Consider the following 22226-nt stretch of genomic DNA (forward strand, 5'->3'; position numbering starts at 1 on the left):
CCCACATTTTTTCTCCCCATATTTAGTTAATTCTGTACTTTAACCTTTTGATATAATTTTTCCAGGATTGTGCTTCTTCCCCTATTACTTTTGCTTGCTTCTATCTTCTGTGCAAAGCCTTTTTTTAATCCAAGTTGTTTGTTGCCTTGCCCATTAACCCACTCTGGTATCTTTAGACAATTCCCATTTTTCCTTATTAACAGAACTGTTTTGCTTTTATATCATAATAATTTTATTATTAAGGCTTTCCCATCCTTTCTAGGACAATTTTTATGATAGACTTTTAGTCCATAGGGCACATCTACCCTCCTCTGAATCCTTTGAAACCAATCATCCAAAAATTAAGATAGTAGTCAGTTTTCAGACTATCCATGACTTTTCTCTCCTTATTTGTCATGAATATTACAAGTAGTATTTTTTCTCCTAAGGATTCCATCATTTCTACCCTGTAACCAGTTCTCATTTATTACTATCATATGCAGAATAGAATTGTTCTTTGGTTGGATTTTCTACTTTTGAAAGGACAAAATTATCATTAAGGCAAGTCAAGAAGTTGTTTGCTATCTGTTTGTATTATATTGTATATATCAAGAAATATTACAAGTTTGGATAATTAACCATCCCTCTCCATCTCTATCATTACTTTGTCACATATGTATGCCAAGCTTGTAATATTTCTTGAGCTCCCCATCTATTTTTCTGGCTAATGGGATAATTACTTCTGCTTTTCCCTCTATTGATCTTCACCTAAATGCTTTCCACTATGCTTCTTCCATCTAGTTATTTAATTTCATCATATTAGTATACCTTATTAATACACAGTGCTATCCCACTCCATATTGCCCTTTTACCTGTCTCATTTCTTATCACAATGTCATTCCCATATAAACACACATTCAAGTCCCAGGTCTCACATTCCCCAAACTCAATGATATATATGGTTAAATTTGTCTGCTTAAATGAGAACTTCTGGCAGCTCTACTTCTTAAAACATTCTGCTTTTCAGATCACCAATCAGAAGACTCACCTGGGAATGCCACCGTTATACTATGTACAGCCTTCTTAGTAGTGAAGTCCATGAAATTTCTTTCAATGACTGATGCTTTTTGGATACCAAGTAATGTGGAAAATGAAATCCTAAGAAATTTCTCTTTAACCATAACCCATGTAGTTGCAAATAACTATAACTGAAATCATTCAATTAATTTTTAAGAGTTCAAACAAAATGCTATGAGAAATTTAAGGAGAAATATATTATTTTGGACAGAGAGATCAAGGAAAGCTTCATGAGATAGCTGTCATTTCCGTGTCCCTTCCTGCACCAAAGAACTCCAAGGATTCTAGGAATATAGATTCAAATCTAAAAGGGAACTTAGAAGTCATTAATTCCAATCCCTTCATTTTACACATAATTGGGGACCAGAAAGATTAAGTATCTTGCTTCAAGGCAATAAACAGCAGAGTTGAGACTTGAAGTCAGATCTTCTAAGTCCAGATACGATATTTTCCTCTATATCATTATTTGTCAAAAAAAAAACCCAAACATTTATTAAACACTTTTAAATTTTTACTGTTTTTCACAAAATCAGTATGTTCAGTTCTGAATCCCAAATATGAGGAAGACCTGACACCTTAGGCTCTATAATTGACACAGGGATCACATTTGACATTATATGAAATGGACCATACTATAGTTCCCCACTTCACTATATAGAGGCTTTCATCATATGTTCTTTGGGAACAAGATTGGTCACTACAATTTATCTAGTTTGGGTGCCTTTTAGTGCTATTCTTGTTTAATATTTGTAGGTAAGAAATAAATGTAGATATATTGGTTTATTGATTTTCTGGTTCCACTTACTTTACTCATCAATTCATAAGAATTTTCCTATATTTCTCTGAATTCCTCATATTTTATTTAAATACAACAGATTTCTTTTTGCTAGTCCTCAATTTTGTCTATGAACTTTTTTATGGAAACCTTCTGTCTTTGACCTTGGGGTGTAAGTCTAGTAACTAGTAATAGTCTAGCTAAGTGATTTTATTACACAATTACAAAATATTTTCCAGAACAGTTGAATGCATCCATAATTCCATCCACACAATGTTAATGTGCCTCCCTTAGTCCCTCTGACATTAACTATTTCTATCTTTTATCACCTTTCCCACTTTGTCAGAGAAGCAGTAGAGAAGATTTGTAATTGGAGCATGTGGGTTATAATCCTAGCTCTGTTACTTACTCCCTGTGATCCTTGGGCAAGTCAATTAAGTTCTCCAGACTTCAGTTCCTCATCTGAACAATGAAGGAGTTTTCCTAGAATGGTCTCAGTGTTCTCTCCCAGCTCTGTATCCTTGATCCTAGGAGCAGTCCAGAATGAAACCTCAGAACCACTTTAATTTGTATTTCTGATCATTAGTGATTTGAAGAATTTAAAAAATATAATTGTTAATAGTTTGTAATTCTTTTGAACACCATTTATAGTTTTACCACCCTCCTCATCCCATCCCCCCTTCCCAAATAGGGCAATCTGTGATTTCTTTTAGAGGATAAAACAAAAGACATGAGGAAAAAATGATAGAGATAAAAAAGGCTGGATGTTGGCCCCTCTGCTACATATTCTTGTGGGAAAGCTTTGCTGGAATGACCAGGAGTACCACTGGAGATGGTGTCCCATGTTTTCTCTCCCTGTTTTATATATAAACGCTGAAGCCTGACAGAGACTCATTACATTATTCCACCTGTCAAGGGATATGTAATAGTGATAAATCACAGTGGGTGTACATCCTTCGGCCAGCCCCAGAGCAGCACAAGCCAGAGGGCTGCTTGAAGCATCCTTTGCAGTCTTAGGGGAGGTGCCACACCTGTATTAAAGCACATTTGCATGGTTGATTCATTTACAACATCTTACACATCAATGCATAATCCCGAAGCAGCCCTATTAAAGTGGCAATAAATTCCTGGGGTTTTCACAGGGCTCTTTGATTTCTTTACTGTGGTTTCTTACCTTTATGAAACATTACTTTGAAATACCATTTTGTTTTTTAGCATTGACTAACTCAGTTATGTTCTATTGGAGAAAACTCATGTTTTTAGATTTCTGTTATGGATCATTAGTAACAACTAGTAAAAGGGCATACAAGAAAACTAAATGAGAAAAATCCATACCTTCTTCAACTCTCTGTGAAAAAATCTTCACAGTTTTAAAACTGAATTGTCTAAGGATTTTTCTCATTTAGTTTTCTTTTAAGTCCATTTAAGTTTACTAGTATTAACTATCATCATCTTCTTTGTCTCATCCGTTTGTTCAGTCTTACACATTACCAAGCACTTTTCTCAGAACTTGATGAGTATTATTAGGTTGATTTTAAAGAAAAGTAAAACTGAGGCTAAGTGAATAGGTTCTCCTGGCTACATGTGAGAGCCAAGATTCTAATCCAGGTCATCTCATAAGTTTCAGTGCTCCTTAGACTACAACACATTGCCTGTCAGTCTTAGTCTCCTGAAATACTTCCTATAAATTGTCCTCTCAATGTCATACTACTTGTTTTAATTGTCATGCATTTCAAAGTCATTCAGACAATATTGTTAATCACTAATAGTATTTATATAAAGATCTTCATAAATTCTGATTTCACATCAAATTAGTCTTGATTCATAGAAATCTAATCTTTTTTGATAATCATTTACTGAGTTTATTTCATTTTCCCAGGTGTACAATTTCATAAATGAAATCAGGATTCACAGACAGAGATTTTTCAATTCCTATGCTAGAAAGCTTCACTTATGATAATAAAAAGAATAGTATATAACATTTTAAGGTTTGTGAAGGACTTTATAAACAAGATCTTGTTTGATCTTCATAGAAAAGCTAGAAGTACTCATATACAACGCTAGATGCGTTTATCCCCATTTTACAGATAAGGAAATGAAGGCCTAGAAATTACAGGAATGAAGCACAGTAGAAATAGCACTAGATTTCTTGTCAGCGGACATGGGTGCAAGTCTTGCCTCTGGCACTTCAATTATTAATTTTAGGCATGCAGGATAGAAAGGTAAAAATGAAAAAGATCTTCCTCTCAAGGAATAGGGATTCTATCAGGGAAGACAACCTGTACCTATGTAAGTTTATATAGAATAAATTCAAAATGAATAAAAGGTGTTAGCAAGGCAGGACATTAGCAATTGAGTAGATAAGGAAAGTGTACTTATACAAGATGGCACTTGAGCTGAATCTTGAAGCAAGTAAGGTTTTTTAAAAAAGTATAGCCAAGGAGGGAGTACATTCTAAACACAATGGAAAAGAGGGAAGGGGAAAAGGGAGATAGCCAAAGCAAAAATGGTCCAGAAATGAGAAATAGAGTAAGTTACATGAGAAAAAGAGAGATGGCCAGTTTGGCTGGACCAAAAAGTTCAGGAATGTAAGTGATCAATATTTAATGAAATTTGAAGGGTAAGAAAGGGTCAAGTTATAAAGGGCTTTAAAAATCAAAACAAAGGGATTGTATTTTATCTTAGAGATAATGGGGAATCACTAGAGTTTATTGAGTTATGGAATGACAGGGTCAGATTTTCACTTAAGGAAAATCACCCTGGTAGCTTTGTAGAGGATTGGTTGTTGTCCTTTGTACTCAAAAAGGAACAAAATGGCATCACTATGACGGGATCAATGTATGATGTGTTCAACTGTGGCTAATCAGATCAATAGGCTTAGAAGGTTCTACCACAGGTTGGACACAGGTATTATATTTGGGATTAAAATGTCTCTACATTTTCACATCTTACATTTGTTTTAATCTTCTGAAATTCTTTTTTTTGCCCATAGAGCATAGCACCTTCTTTGATAAGGAGATGCCATGCTGGACTGTCCTCTGCCAGTGTCTCTGATGTCTCACAATCAATACTAAAGTTCCTCAGAGAGACCTAGAGAGAATTCTTGTATTCCTTCTTCTGACTCCTGAGTGAGCATTTGTCTTCTGTGAGTTTTCCATAAAAGGCAAAAAGATCAATTAAGAGGCCATTGCAATAGTCCAAGAAAGAGGCAATGAAGGTCCTGAACTAAGATAGTGGCTATATGAATGAAAAAGAAGTGGTCAGACATAAGAGATACCATGAATAAAAATTACAAGATTTAGTGAATGAATAGGTGTGTATGTAAGTTTAGGGAGAGTGAAGAGTTGAGAATAATGCATAGGTTATAAAAACTAGTGAGATCAAGGGCAATTCACTTAGTCTGTCTCAGTCTGTATTTCCTCACCTGCAAAATGAGGCTGAACTAAATGCCTTTGAAGCCTCTTCCAGTTCTTGGTCAAACCTGAGTCTCCCTAAATCCAAGTCTAGTTTTTTATCAATTTCTCCAGGCTAGAAAAAGATATACTAGTATATTCAGGGAAAATGGCTAATAGATCTTGCTTTGCCACTGACCTGCTATAGCAAGAAAATCAACCTAATTAATTATTTAATTAAATAAGTCAAAATAACTATTAATTGATTGATGAATAATTTGCTAATTAAATGAGTCAACTTCTTTACTCTGGGCATCTCTATAAAATCAAAGGATTGAAATAGTTCATCTCTGAGGTCCTTTTTAACTAATGGTCTATGATATAATAGTCTTCTTAATACCCCTCATCCATCTGGTATTAGCTTAGCTGTATAAGAGTAAACTAAACTTCACTGAAGGTTGATTAAACATTTATTGTGAACAAGGCCCTGTGTTTCAAAAGGAGAAGGAAATAAACATATACCATGTACCTACTACATGGAGGCCTTTATGTGAAGATTTTACAAATATTGTTTCTTTTTATCCTGACAACAACCCTGTGAAGTAGGTACTTTATTTTCCCCATTTTACAGCTGACGAATCTGCAGCAAACAGAAGTTAAGTGACTTGCCCAGGATCACATAGCTAATAAATATTAGCGGCACGATTTTAATTCAAGACTTCCTAATTCCAGTCCAAGCACTCCATCCACTGCACTACCTGCCTCCAACAGTTCTGAGAAAGTTACAAGCATTACTTGGTCTTCTTGCATTAGGTCTCCTAACTATTGTGATAGTTTGTGAAATAAGTACATAATCAAAAATGTTTGCTTCATAGTTCAGCTTTATCTTTTTTGGTTTATATAAAGTCTTTTATTGCTTTAAATGTGTCTTTTTTTAGATTAAATAGCTAATGAAATGTTGGTGAAAATGTTAAAATTTACTAGCTCAGAAAATAATATTAGAAATAATTAGCTTTTAATTTCCCCTTTATAGATGCTTATAATTCGACCTAATTCCTATAGTATTAGCGGACTCCTAATTAAGCCAGGTTCAACAGAGTGAGTCAAAATGTTCTTAAAACCATAGCCCACAAGCACTCACCTATAGGTTTTCTAAGCCTTTCAGGACAAAGAGCAGCCATGTTCCATTCCCCTCTTATCTTACCCTAAAGACAACTGCTACAGCCATCAAAACAATACCCAGCCTATTTTTCCAAGTTCCTTTGATGAGTTGGCTGGCCTCAATAAAATGTTAAAAAAGTTAACTCCTCACTGTCTTTTGGGTTTATTTGTATCCCCAGTGCTTAGTACAGAGCCTGGCACACATAACATTTAACAGTGCTTGTTACCTACTTACCTACCCACTACAGCAGCCAGAAAAGATACATTTGTTCACAAAAAATACAACTAATCAAATAGCAGAGAAAATTAAGAAAATATCCAGAGAAATAGAGTGCCCCATTGAGTTATTACACCATCACTGATAAAGTCTGTAATGCAGAGAACAGACCTGACCTAGCAATATGCATGGAATTGGATCCATATATAGTGGCCAAAAAACATGAAAGAGCATCCAAAAGGAAACTCACCTAGTTAGGACCCTTCACCTATGATGCTATAGAGCACCGATGTCTGCTGGTGATTTAATGGTGCTGCTTTCTGGAGGATCTTATATGGCATTTCCCATGTTGAGCACTGAACCTCTAATGAAGATTCCATTTCCTTTCCTGGACATCATGTCTACTGAGTATTTAATCTCCTCTCTGCGTCCTTCTTACTGTTGGTCATTTGGTACAAAGTTGGCTGAGCTGCTCTCTATAACCATCTGCTAGAGTATGAAGTTGCTGGTAAGTCTCTCCTGAGCAAGAGACTCAATTATCCTATAACCCATTTATTGTCCCTAATTGTCCCAGGGAAAATAGACAATAACCATGACATATAGCTCTGTAGCCCTCAGCCTCGTATTAAGTCTGTTCTTATGATTAACTCTTCTTCTATCCCTCCAAGTGTCTGGTCCAGCCACCTATATGACTTTTGTTTTTTAGTTGAATCTACATTCAGTTTCAAATTGCTTTCCAGAAGGGTTCACAGTTCTAAAAGGGACAAAATAATAGCACCTATCTCAGGGTTGTCGTGAAGGTCAAATGAGATTATATATATTAAGTGCTTTGCAAACCTTAAAGCTCTATGCAAATGCTAGCTATTATTATAGTCTCTAACACAGCATCTTTTAAGGGGGGAGCACTTAGTAAATATAAGTCCATTTTGATTTGATTTAATGAAGCTAATAGTTGAGAGTAAAAGCTACAACATAGATGGGTGGTACAATATATTTACCTTCATTTTCAGCAGAGGATGGGTATTTTCCTCCTTTAATATATAAAGGCAAGGCTGCCTGCCTCCAACCCAATGCATGAAATTATACCAATTTTCGTCAGAACTGTTTGGCCCCCAATGTAAATTGCTCCTGCACACACCTGCCTGCCTGATAGGCAAATCATGCAAAATCACTCTGGAAGCTTCTTAAACTCTGATTAATAGGAATTACATGCACAAGAGAAAAAAATAGGCTTCTGAAGATAGAGATAGAATCTTCACCCTTAGTCTGTTATGACTTAACCCTCTGCCTCTTGCTGGTTACAAGAAAATTAACTCAAAAGCAATTCCTCAAATTAGGAGTGAAAAAGCAGGCTTGAAACATCCTTGCTTCTGTTTTTTTGGGTCTGACCCAAGGCAATTTAATTTCAGACCAGGATGTCTGTCTGGCTCTGCCTACCCTCCCTAATGCAAATATGTCAGCAAATAGTTTTTCTCAAAATCCAGCTTGCCTATTTGAAGTAAAGCAAGCTCTCAGGGAGGAAAAAAAAATCCTAGCTTAAGGCTCCACGTAGATTCTTCCTTCTCCTGTTCATTTGGTCAAGGAACTCTCTCTGGACATATCACTCAGTGGGTAAGGGACCTGAGACAGCAATAGCATAAAAGAACATAACTATTATTGGACACTGGCTTCTCACAGCCAAATAATGCTACCTGTTGGAAATACCTTTCATGGCCAGTAGATCTTGGAAAGAATATTTGGTATTTTAAAAAGCAGGAGGAAAAGTGTGCAAGTTTTCCCTGCATGACATGTGATTATCTTTCTTCTGAGGTGCTCAATGTCCAACTGACTCTTTAAAAATAAAATCCACGCCACAGGCAAATCACAAAGGAGAGATTTGGATATTGTAGTAGTAATCATACAGAAAAAAAGAACATTAGTCTTCAGACTGTAGGTATTTTACAGGTGATTCTCTCCCTGAGGGAGTTCTAGTCATTATTTGCACTAAATGTAAGGCTTAGATAGCTTGAGCAATAAAGATATTTAAAAATATATTTCTTTGGTTATTAGGAAGACCAGGCTTGTAGCCTTTTAAAAATTCAATCATCCAAGCAACATTTATCAAGTGTGGTAGAGAGAACATAGAAAGATCTTGGTTTGAGTCCCAGCTCTGACATTAACAGTGTCATTTTGGATGAGTCTGTTATATTCTTTGGGTATCACTTTCCTCATCTCAGTTGAAATCACTACATATTTTTTAAACTCTATATGAATAAGTTATGTGTTAGGAGCAAGAGATAGGAAGACAAAATAAAAAAACAGTCCTTGTCCTCAATATACTTTCAATCTATTGTGAACCTCCTCTTCTACTGACAGGAATAATTATATTCAAAGTACCTTCTTCACAGATTTGCTGCCAAGATCAAATGAAAAGCTATTTTTAAAGCCTCATATGCTTCTGAATTATCACTGTACATAGTTTTTATTGGTGTCTTCTATTCCTACTTCCACTAAGTTCTACTCAGTCCTATTCATGCACTGTGGTATGAAAGTACCCCTATGAAATATTAAAGTACCTATAAATGAGCCATTATTTAAATTCACCTCATGTAGATCAGATTAGTAAAGTTGACCAAGAAATGAAAGAAAAAAATAGCAAATTTTGAAGTTGTGGGAAACTGGCACTATTGATACAGCTGTGAACCCTTCTGGAAAGCAATTTGAAACTGAATGTAGATTCAACTAAAAAAACAAAACAAAACTAGAAAAAGAGCAAATTAAAAATCCTCAACTGAAGACAAGATAACAATGACCTTGTAAGAAGGAACAATCATGAAAGACTTAGAATTTTGATAACTATAATGACAAACCCTCACTCAAAAGGACTAGTGATAAAGAAGGCTACCTACAAACTGACGGAAGTGATAGATTCAATAGGAAGGAAAAACCATTCCTGAATACTGTCAATATGGGTATTTCTTTTGATAATTCATATTTTGGGTTTTGGTTTTCTTTTTTCCCAAGTGTGGCAAGAGATAGAAAAATGTCAGCTTATTAATTTTTAAATGAAATAAATTGGAATCAAAACATTGTGGTTCAATGAAAAATGGCTAGATTTTGCATCAGAAGGCCAGGGTTCAAATCTTTGCCGTGCCACTTACTAGAAGTTTTATATTGAACTTGTCATTTTATTTCTCCTGAGCTTACTTTTCTCACCTATAAAATGAATAGCTTGGATGAGATGACATTTGGGTATCCTTCCAAGTCTAGCTCAATAATTGTATTCTGGAATTCTACATGGTAATCACAAAATAGTCATAATTTAGGTGTGGAATAATAAAATCTTAACCACCAAGAGATTCATGATCTCAAAAACAGCACTACACCATCTATTCCATTCTAGAAGGCTATAAACTGGAATAATAGAATCATAGAATTTTAGATGTGAAAGAGACATTAAAAACTCATTAATTTAGCCTGGTCTCCTGGTCTTCTGAACTCTGGTCTTCTAGTGCAAAATCTAGCTACTTTTCATTATTTTATAGATAGGTAATGGAGATACAAGTTCATTCATTAAATAAATTATAAATCTCAGATTAGAACCCAAACTTCTTAATACCTTGTCTTGTGTTTCATCTAATCTCTTATTGTTCAAAGAAACTTCTTTTAGAATAATATCACTTTCAAATTTGAGCTTCTTAAATGAAAGATCTAGACACGCAAGAATGTACAAATAAAAGAAACATTCCCAAGGCTTAAATATTTCATTTCTAATTACAACATAAAAAATAAAACAAATTTGGTTTGCATACTTCAGTGGGCACTTTGTACTTAATGATGATAATAATCAAATGATTATCAATAGGACATATTCTGATATGGAAACAGCTCAGACAAATGTTGAAGACGGAAAAACAGCTACCAAAATGGGATGTAAAAAATGTCATGAAATGAAGATTTCACAACCTGAAGCCATAGCACAGTCAGTTGACAAGGTAGGATAAATAATTGTCTTTATTAAAAGACTTCATGAAATGTCAGTTTTTTCCACTATCACCCAGACCTTCCTAAAAGATTTCAGTTGTCAGTTCAATGGTTGAAGAACCCATTTCTTTTTTTTTTTGTTTTGTTTTGTTTTGTTTTTTTTAAACCCTTGTACTTTCGGTGTATTGTCTCATAGGTGGAAGAGTGGTAAGGGTGGGCAATGGGGGTCAAGTGACTTGCCCAGGGTCACACAGCTGGGAAGTGGCTGAGGCCGGGTTTGAACCTAGGACCTCCTGTCTCTAGGCCTGACTCTCACTCCACTGAGCTACCCAGCTGCCCCCAGAACCCATTTCTTTTTAAAGTTGTTTCATAAACCTTTTTATTCTGTCCTCTCAGATAGCTCATTTACATTTTTCAGGATGGTCAAGTTGGGAAAGAAAAAAAAAGCATATTATTAGAATAATGAATAGACTGAGGTCTCTAAATTGGGCATAAGAAACTATGCCTTTTGTATCTAGAAATTGTTGGGTCATAGAAAATTGTTGGGTACATTTTAATCTTGCTTTTCAACATCATCTCTGATATTGGCTGCCATTCCTGGTTTAGACAGAGAAAAGGAGACAAGTATAAATTGTTTGCTTTTTCAAAAAATAGACTAAGAAAAATCACGGTGTTAAAAAGATGTCAGACATACTTTCAAGTGTTTTTATCTTCTCTAAATTTAAATCTTCTCTAAATGACCTAAGTTAAGGAGACATTTTCTACATTTTTTAAACCCTTAACTTCTATATATTGGCTCATAGGCGGAAGAGCAGTAAGGGTGGGCAATGGGGGTCAAGTTTCTTGCCCAGGGTCACACAGCTGGGAAGTGTCTGAGGCCAGATTTGAACATAGGACCTCCTGGCTCTACATTTTCTACATATTTTAAATGTTACAAAAAAACATAAAGAATGAAGTCCCATTTCTGACAATTGAAAGCAGTAGGAATTGGGAAAGTGTTAAAATCCAAGGGAAAGCTTACACAAGAAATTGATTTAACCTTGTTAAGTACTAATACAATTCCATTTCTCACCAAAACATAATCTTGATTTATGATCTCCTTTGGACTTCATTTTCCTTCCTAAGACACCTGAAATAAAATCTAACCAGATAAGAAAGTCCTGTTTGTGTTTAGGTCAGATAAATGACCGCTTTTGGTTCACCATGCCAAGGGCCACATTCACATCCGATGGCATCACATTGCTATTCTGGAGGGGACCTAGAAACATAAGAAATTATTTGTCATCACCATGCCTACAAGTTCCAGCTGAATGTGAATTTTTTCCTTTAGGATCCTGCCAATGGACCTCAGATCTTACTCAGCATGTGAGACAACAGTTTGGAAGGTGGGCATGAACAATTCGGCAACTGTCAGCTATTCTCTGAACCTACTGCAAAGCCATGGAAAACATGCTTCCCTCTTCAGAAGCCTTACTACCAGCACTAATCATTTTGAGAATCAGTGAACATAAGGACCTTGATCTGACCACATGGGCTGTCCTTTAGAAAAATAGCTTCTATTTCTGACTTGTTTGGCATTCTGTAAATTGTACTGTTACTGGAATGGTTAAAAGTCTTAATGTTAACGTTTGTGGAGGAGTCTTCATAGAAGAAAGATTGTACTGGATGGCAGTAGGCTTAGCATTTCCAGATGGCATGAGTAGGACAGACATACATGGAAAATAAATGTCTCCAAATGGTTTCATGCTTCAGAAAATCAAAGGCTCTCATCATAAATAAAAACTCAATACCATGTTTTACTTAATACAAAACAAGTGGATAAATAATACTTTACATTTGTGAATATTAGTCATGTTTCAAAGCTTTGTCATATATATATATTAGGTTATTTGATCTTCATATGTTTTTACTGTTCTTTGATAGGTCTGAGGATCTCTGAGATCTGAGATCTTTGACAGATCTGAGATGTGGGTATTCTCTTTCCTATCACACAGAGACCATAACTCATTCATACCCTCTCAGCCTGTGAAATCCTCATCCATATATTCCTGTAAGTCTTGTACAAAGGATCTGACCAATGTACTAGGAATCTAGATCTCTAGGTTGTTTAGTATTTCCCGAGTACCATTGTAGCACAAGGACTGTTAACCCACATTTGATATGACCGATTGTGACTTTAACCTTTTCTGTGATGTTTTTAGCACAAATCCTTTAATTATAACAAGGTACATCAAGAGCCATCCAATGTATGAAGTAGACAGAATGCTATCTTTCATTATTCCAGTGTACCTTGGAGAAGATTTAAGTGCTTTCTTCTGCCCATGTGTTCTTTATTCCAAAAGTTTGCATTGTGAAACATTGAGGTATCCTTTATTGGGTACAGAACTAGAGATAAGGTGGCATTTTGGATGGACAAAAGGGAGCAGCCCACCCTCTAGTCTCTCTCCAGCCTTTGACTCTTCTATTTGGAAAATAGTGTGTTTCATCTAGAAACTCTCATGAAAAGGAGAGAGGAGTTTGAAACATGGGTTGTGCTCATTTCTTCCCCTACTCTGCCACTGTCCACCATATGGAAAGGATGGGTTCCACTAACTGAGCATGCCCATGTCCCTAGTTACTTTCCTCTTTTGTTTGCTTTCTTCAGTAGGTGACCAGACTCCATTCTTAAGGTGGACTTGTATGGTCATGGAGAAAACCATTTGAGTTTGAAAGACCTAACGGTCTTGCATCAAATGAGAGGAATGATTGGTTAAAAGAGCAAAAGAAGGCTGGTAGCAAGAGAAACTTCTGTATCTGAGAAGAGGGTTGTCCCAAGCTTGGACATTTTAAAAGTACATGTGAACAGGGAGTGTTTTGACCAGTGCCCTAATGGGATGGAGTGTAAGTGTAAAATATCCAACTATCTTGCAAACTTTTTGGTGTTCAGAAGTTTATTAGCATTGCTTTAGTTTTTATAATAGATGCTATTATTTAAGTTACTGAAACAAGTTCTGCTAATGTTCACTTCTGTCTGTGTTTAACATTTTAGAGATGTGGTTAGGAATAAATTAACTGCTCCATACTTGATTCATATTTTACACTGAGAACTTTTTTCCATTTTTTGTTTTTTCAATGAGTCTCTTTTGGGAGCAGCTCTAAATATGATTCAGTAAGGCAAATCATATTTCCACAAGCACTGTAAACTTGAATTTCTCCTTTTCTATTCTCTTGTTCCTTTCTCCTCTTTTTTATAGAGCGTTCTACCTATATGGATCAGTCCTCTTAACTTTTAGGAAGAAAATGTAGTATAGTTAGTTCAAAGAACATTGGAATGAGAGCCAAATAATATACAATCCCAGACCTGGCTCTGTTGCTGCTTAGATGTATGACCATGGGAACAGCATTTATCTGTTTCAGTTTTCTCATCTATAAAATTAAGATTCTAATATTTACCCAACCTATCTCACAGAGGTACAGTAAGGATCAGACTGATAATATGTAAAAATTTTTTGTGAAATGCAAAGTCCTTTTTAATACTCTTAACTCTCTAGCACCTGGCATTGGGCCTTATGCTTAGGTGATTAATAAATGCTTATTGAATTACAATTTGTTCACATTCCTTCCTTCCTTCCAAAAGCATCTATTAATTGCCAACCATATATGCACGTAGTAGGTAGAAATATGTATATATATATATATATATATATGTCTATATACTTAGTCGAGAAATATTTACTATATGCCACACCCTGTACTATGGTCTGGAGATACAAAAAGAGGAAAAAGATAGTCCCTGTGCTCCTGAAGCCTACAATCTACTTGGTGGGAAACATACAAACAAATATATACAAAGAATACCATAAATTGGATAAATCGAAAGGCACTGTGCCAAATATCAAGAAAACAAAGCCAGAAATGAAACAGTTCCCAACCTTGAAGATCTTATGTGAACATAAGCTTCTGCTGTCTTATAAATTCTTTACACCCACGATCATGTATCTTTGATCTTCTCTTCACCCTTTTATTGAAGTCACTTTAGAGGAAGGATTCTAATCCATTTTGGTTCATGCACCCCTTTGGCAGCCTGAGGAAGCCTGTGGATCCCTTTTCAGAATAATTTTTTTGGTTTATTTTTATGCATAACGTAAAATACAAAGCATTACAAAGGCAATCAATTTATATGGAAATATAATTGATATAAAATCATGTTTAAAAGCAAGTTCATAGGTCCCCAAAAACTCTCGCTTAAGAGTCTCAAATGAAGTCTTACATGAAAACCCTAAATCTCTCCAAATTTCAGTCATTATCAGTTGTTTTAACAAAGATTCCCTAAAATCTTGTGAACAGGAAAGGATAAATATTTTTATTCCTATTTGGAAGATGAGAAAATACAGTTTTAGAGAAGGTAGGTTACTCACCTAATATCACAGAGTCAGCTATCATAATTTTTATTTAAGTTTTGCATATACAAACCAATTTTAAAGGACAATATCCCCCCCTTTACATTATCCTATGCTTTTAAATTGGGGAGCTAGATGGGTCAATGGATAGAGCAGAGGGCCTAGAGTGAGAAAGACCTGAGTTCAAATGTGACCTCAGACACTTCTATGGCCCTTGACAAGTCAATTAACTTCTATTTGCCTTAATCCACTGGTAAAGGAAATGGCAAGCCACTATAGCATCTTTGCCAAAAACAAAACAAAACATAATGGAGTCATGAAGAACTGAACACAACTAAATAACAACAAATGCTTCTAAGTAGTAAAATTAATAGCAATTATTCATGCATCAGTTAGAGACTTGATCATTGTTTTATCACATTTAATCCTTATAACAACATTGTAAAGGAGGTACCCTCATTACCTTCATTTTACAGATGAGGAAACAAAGTCTAAGAAAGGTTAACTGACTTGCACAGTATAATACGACTAAGTGTCTGAGGTACGATTAGAACTCAAATCTTCCTGATTGCCCAACACTACTCACTCTGCCACATAGATGCCTTTTTAATAATAATTTTTATTGCTATGAAATAAATTCATCTAAAAATTAGTCATTTATGTAGATTTTACTAAATATTAATTAAAAGGGACCTAATGACTATTAAATTTCTGAAGGACCAGTGGATGCAAATGGTAATAGCCTTGTTCTACAGAATTAGAAGCAATGGGTAGAAATCATAAAGATGCATATTTGGGCTGAATATAATATAAAGGCAGACATGCTAACAACCAGAGCTATCTAAAAATGGAATGAGCTATCTCATAAGGTAGTGAGTTCCCCATTTCTGTACTGTCTTCCAGTAGTGGCAAGATGACTACTTTAAGAGGCATGTCTAAAAAGAGACTACTGGCTCATGGCTTAGATTAGATCACTAATGAATTTTTTCTCCAGTATTCTGTGAAATATAAGCAGGGAAATCAGATGGGAACTTCCTCAAAATCTGCAATATCCCCCTTTTTCCATAAGATTTTCAAGCATTTCTCTGGACTATGATACTGAGGAGGGATAGAAAGAAAATCCCTGAAAAGTCACTAACTCTGGGAGTGGGAGTAATGAAGAGCAGGAAGATAAACACTGTACAAACAACTCTTGGTGGTCTGCATTAATGGAGGAGAACTGTGGCATCAATAATCCACCCATCATTTAGCTTTGTATTTCCTGAGTTGAATGTTATACAAACCATATCCAAAAAAAAGTTTTATTTCTCAAAGCCCAGAAATACAATTTTCTCCCACCAATTTATCTTTCAAGAAATAGAGAAATAGTGTCCTCATTATATAACCTAAAGCTGATATTAATATTCTAAAGTAAAATGTTATAAAAACAGAACTTAGTCACTGAACCTAAATTTCAGTAGGGGGAAGGGCTTGAGTAGACTGCCATCATCATCCCTCAAAAAAGAAAGTGATGACAATACAGGTAAAAATGATTGGATCATCTAGCCTCAAAGCAATTAGAAAAATCATTTAAAAGCTTGTCTCTGGCCTGCTATGTGAAATGAAAACAAGACTGTTCTGAATTGTCCAAGACAATCAAAAAATTAGAGAATCTCAGAGTCTAATGAGACCTATGAGAAGGGAAGGAAGAAAGAACAAGCTTATATTATACTCACACATAAATATCTCTCAATATTTAGATATATATATGCATATATATACTAAGACATATAGTATATATACTATATGTCAGGCATTGTGCTTAGAGCTTTACAAATATAATTTCATTTGCTCATCCTAATAGCCCAGGAAGCTATAATGATCCCCATGTTATGTTTGAGAAAACTGAAGCATAAAAGCAGAACCATTAGTAAGAATTCAAGCTCTTAGAGTATATTGGAATGGAAGAGGTAATCTAAGGCAGAGGCATCAAATACAAGACCACAACACTCCCAAGGCAAGTATCAAATAAAAATGTAACTAGAATATATTGAATAAAATAAATAAAAATACAATAAAATATAGATAATAATTCATTTTAAAACCAAGTCAATATGTGGCCCACGGCAATCCTTATGTAGAGATTAGTGATCCCTATTTCTATTTCAGTTTGATACAACTGGTCTAAGGAAAGACCCTCCCCATGCACAGTTGAGACACACTACTGAAAGAGGCCATGGACCATAGATCCATAGCTAGAAGCAACCTCAGATGCTACTTACTCCAACCTCCTCATTTTACAGATAAAAAACTAAGGCCCAGCGACATGAAGGACCTTCAGAAGCAGGATTTTAATGAAGCTCTCTGATGTAGAACTCTGATGCTCTTTCCATTGTACCGTGGTAGTTTGTGGGGCCATTTTGTTTATAAAAGGAAATGGCTAGGATGGAGGGGACTGACTCAGGTATTCTAATTATTAGAAACAGCAAAGAATGGCCTAAAAGTCCTGAGAGATAATAGCAACAAAGTTTTGGTTGGATGGAGTAAACTTTAAAGAAGGAAAGGTGGTCACTGAATAATGGTGGCAGAGTAAGAATGAGAAAGAAGTAGTGGGGATCCAGGAGTACCCCAGTTCCTCCTCTTGGCCATGATTTGGGTTTGGAGGGAAAGAACAGCCAGCTTTGGAAAGAGTGCCAAGGGATATGGTATTTCCAGGAGAAACCTCCACTGTAATGGGCCTCAAAAGTGAAGAGGAAAGGACACAGAATGAAGGGAAATGTTAAGAATAGATAATGGAGAGTGCCAGAATTCACAGTGGGATGGAAAAGCAAAGGATGTTAAGACCTAAAAAGAACTGGAGCTGAGTATGCTAATTCCCTTTCATCTATGCTACACTGGAGCAGATATTAAAAGAACACAGCAGCCCTTGTGTAGCCAGACCTGGGTGGTAGAACTTATTGGAGAGCAACTAAGTGTCTCAGTGGATTAAGAGCCAGGAGGTCCTGGGATAAAATCTGGCCTTAGACATTTCCTAGCTGTGTGACCCTGGACAAGTCACTTAAACCCCATTGCCTAGTCCTTACTGCTCTTCTACCTTGGAACCAATACACAGTATTTATTCTAAGACAGAAGGTAAGAGTTTAAAAAAAAAAAAAAAAGAAAGAATTGGGAAAGGCATGTGGTACAGAGGGAGCCCACTGGCCATCAAGCAAAGGAGAAAAATTGTTGGGCAGCTAGCAACTCACCCCTCATTTTAGTGGTTTTGACAAAACCATGGATACTCTAGAATAGTTTCAATCCTGCCTAAAAACCACCTTGTACAATGTATATGAACAAGAGTCCACTCCACAACATCCCTGACAAGCATATCAGAATCTTTTCCCCTCCTGGTATCCTCTCGATGCCAGTTATAATAGATTATGGTGGTCCAGCCTCCACACAAAAAACCTCCAGGCAGGGGAAACTCACACCTCCTGAGGCAGCTCACGCCACCCTTGGATTGCTCTAATTACTCAGGATTTTTCCTTCATAAGCAACTTTGCCCGGTTTCTCTGCAACTTGTGGTCAGAGTTACTAGTTCTCTCCTCAGGGGACCAAGCAGGACAAGTGTGAAGCGAAAGGACTTGGCAAATAGCTTCAGCCTTTTCTCCGACTCTATTAACAGACAACTGTCAGCCAGAGCAAAACCAAGTGGCTTGACTAAACTCCCTGTTCTTTCACTGCCCTCAAGAGGTGATGCTAAGGAACAATTAGGCAAAAGGCAGGAAATCCGGTTTAGAGAAAAGACCTCTCTAATGAATCCCTGAATAATTGACTACTGACAATTTCAACCCTGATCCAGTTCCCTAAAACCCACTGGCTAAGCCCCAGGACACATCCAGCACCTGCTAATTTGCACAACAATCCCTTTATTATCTGGAATTAATTGGATAATCTATTATATCTTCAAAGTATCTGTCAGCTGGTAGGATAATGCTGGCTGATCATTTAAATGCCGGGATTGGCTATCATTCTGCCAGATTTTCTTCTACCAGAAATCCGGACTGGAAAGGCAATTTCCACAAGGCTTGTCTCTCTGGGAAGGAAAATAACTTTCTTTCAGAAAAAGTTCCGCAGCCTGCAAAAGCTGCGATTGCTGAAGTTGCCGCTTGTGTGACATTCCTCACAGTTATCTGAAATTCTTCACAGAAGAATGGCAAAATATTGAATGCGAGTCGACCTAGCCTTGCCAGATGGCGTGATTCAAATCAGAGAATGGCAGAGCCAGAAGAGAACCCAGAGTTCATTCAATCCAACCGCATCCCCGCTCGCTTTCTAGCACACCGTTATCTACCTCCCAATCAAATTTTGCTAAGAAACATTCTTTGTATCTCTCCTTTACCTCAGTGTATCCTTTATCCTATTTATTTGTGTGAATGTGTATACTTCCTCATGACTCTGTAAATTTACTGAGAAGGGCATTTTATTAGGAGCAGAGACTACTGCTTTTATGTACTTTGACACCCTCTGAATAGCAGCACAGTGCCTTGTACTGGGTTTTATTGTTGGGAAACGGGGACAGAATATGGTCTGGATCTATGAGCTAGTTGGCATATGTACCTCCCAATGAGTAAATTCCCTTCATCAAAGCAGATTGGCACCTCTTCTTCAGATCACAGCCTTGGAAAGTTATAGAGCACTACAAGTTGAAGTGACTCCTCCCAGCATCCCAAAGTTAGAATGGGTGAGAGTCAGATCTAAAATCAGGTTTCTCTGACTCTGAAGCTTATTCTTCTAACCACTGTACCTTGTGCATAGTAAATGCTTTTAAAATATCTTGTAATAGCCTCTTCCTTGTTTTTCTTCACATATTGAAATATTTGTGTTTGTTAATAATTGTTAAAGCATTATTGGATGATGATTATCTGTGAAAACTTGGCTATTCTCAGCAATGTACTGATCTGGGACAATCCTCAAAGGTTTATGTCAAGGAATGCTATATCTACCTCCAGAAAAAGAACTGCTGGCGTCATCTTTCACATCAGTGTATTTATGGTTTTATTTGGGGGTTTGGTTACATCCAAGTTTGCTCTTACAATGGCAATATGGAAGTGTGGTGGTTTTTTTTATAACAAAAGTAATTTTTAAAAAATTGTTAAATTCACTGCAACAACAAATTAATTGATTGACTCCCAAAGAGTAACAAGACCTTCCGTAAGTAGAAAATCCTCAAGTTGAATCTAGGTCTTGTGATATCTAATTCTCTTTATACTAGACCACAGAGCCTATTATAATTAGGATCTAGCAGTCCACCAGGAACTAGAGTTCTGACACTTATTTGCTAGTTCTTTGCCATGAATATAATAGCTGAGGTTTTAATAATGATTTAAGTTTGCTAGTTCATGTTTGCCAAAAAGTAGAAAATTAGCCTATCATTTTTTTTTCATTAACAGAGAGCACCATCTCCTGGGCAAACTGAGAAATGATCCTGTTTTTAGCCGAAATTCATGACATCTTTGCCTGTTCTTGAGACTTTTTATTGTTAATTAAAGACTGTAAGCAATTTGACCAGATAACTTTAGAGATTTCTGTGGCTCCAAATTGGGAAGTCGTGCCTTGAAAAAACTTATTTTTATATTGTCACTTATTTTTCTGAAAGTTAAGCACCACTGACTGGTTTCTTAACCAGTTTCCCCACTAGTTTCGTTAAATTTAGAATATAAATTTTAGGTCAAAAATAAAACTTCAAATCAGCCTACCTGCTTATGCTTGTAAGCAGTTTTGCTTATGGATTTCAAAGTCAATCTACCTTCCCTTTTCTTCTTCCTTTCAATGGCTCAGTAGACAGAATTGGATTTATAATCACAAACTCATTGAAACAGTTGTAAGAGATCTCCAAAGTCATTTCACCTATTTGAACAGGATTCTCCTCTACAAAATTCCCAAGTCACTGTAGAGTTTGTTCTTAAAAATAGCCAGTGAAGGTGCTTGCTTCGGCAGCACATATACTAAAATTGGAACGATACAGAGAAGATTAGCATGGCCCCTGCGCAAGAATGACACGCAAATTCGTGAAGCGTTCGATATTTTTATAAAAATGAGAAATGCAAAAAAAAATAGCCAGTGAAGGACTTAATTTTTTAATTATATTTTATTTTCCCAATTAATAATTTTCCACATATATTTTCTGAAGTTATAAAATTCTAATTGTCTCCCTCCTTTGTGTCCCTCCTCCCCCTTGGAGATGGTAATCAATTAGATATGGATTACACAGGGGTTATCATGCAAAGCATATTTCCGTATTGTTCATTGTTGTAAGAGAATATTAATATAAAATCAAAACCCCAAACTAAAAAGAAAACATAAAATAATATTCATTGATCTGCATTCCAACTCCAACCGTTCTTTCTCTGCAGGTGGACAGCATTCTTTGCCATAAGTTACTCAGAATTGTCCCAATTACACTAAGCATGCTTTCCTCTGCTCCTGATGGCTGTAGAGGTTAGACTTCTCACTCTGCCAGAGTTCAGAGTTCTCTGGCACTCTTAGGGAAGTGGAAGATGCTTAGGCTCTCTACAAATGGCTCCATTCACCAATGATCGTGTTACTAAAAGTATAAAGAGGTCTTTCCTACCCTAATTCTATTAGCCATGTTCTAGTCTTTATTCTCAGCAAAATCCACTGTGCTAAGAGCTTTACAATCATTATCTCATTTGATCTTCAAAACAACCCTAGGAGGTAGATATTAATTCTATTTCCATTTTACAAATGAGGAAACTGAGGGAAATAGTGGTTTAAGTGAATTGCCCCAGGTCACACAACCAATAAATGTCTGCATCTAGATTTGAACTCAGGTCTTCCTGCCTCCAGACCCAGCACTCCATCCACTGTGCCACCTTCTTGACTCAATAACATTTGTAATTCATCTAATTAGTTATTCAAACTTCGTATGTTTCTTTTCTGGACATCAAAGACCAGGAGTTTCTAGAGCTATAAGAAACTTTAATAGTTAATTCATCCAAGCCCCTCATTTTACAGGTGCATAAAAGACTAAGGCCCACAAGTAATTTGCTCAAAGTTACAAAGCTAATAAATTGTGGTAAGGATTTTAGTCCAGATGTTCTGATTCCTAATCTTTTACTTGCTGTCTTATTATGTATTGTCCCACAAATTACCCATTCCCTTCACGAATATTTGCCTCCCCAGGTTACACTTGCTACTATCAGCATCATTTAGCTTACTAGATGGAAATGGGCAGTTTTCTCTCTCTTCACTTTTAAAGTTCTGAAGTAGGATTGAAACTCAGGTCTTCCTGACTTTGTTGT

At 36.1% G+C, this 22226-nt stretch overlaps 1 protein-coding gene and 1 non-coding gene across 2 annotated transcripts in view; both read left to right on the forward strand.

Moving 5' to 3' along the window:
* Nucleotides 1–11933, forward strand: part of TPO (thyroid peroxidase) — a 229982-nt gene extending 218049 nt beyond the window's left edge. Inside the window, exons 13-14 of the mRNA XM_044659561.1 lie at nt 10446–10575; nt 11895–11933. Coding sequence (XP_044515496.1) covers nt 10446–10575; nt 11895–11933 — 169 coding nt within the window. The remainder of the gene's footprint in view (nt 1–10445; nt 10576–11894) is intronic.
* Nucleotides 11934–20885: 8952 nt separating this feature from the next.
* On the forward strand, nt 20886–20992 carry LOC123238302. Its single transcript, XR_006505505.1, has one exon. It is a non-coding gene; the product is annotated as a U6 spliceosomal RNA (small nuclear RNA).
* The last annotated feature ends 1234 nt before the right edge of the window (nt 20993–22226 follow it).

The sequence above is a fragment of the Gracilinanus agilis genome, chromosome 2 (assembly GCF_016433145.1).
Source record: "Gracilinanus agilis isolate LMUSP501 chromosome 2, AgileGrace, whole genome shotgun sequence".
NCBI lineage: Eukaryota > Metazoa > Chordata > Mammalia > Didelphimorphia > Didelphidae > Gracilinanus > Gracilinanus agilis.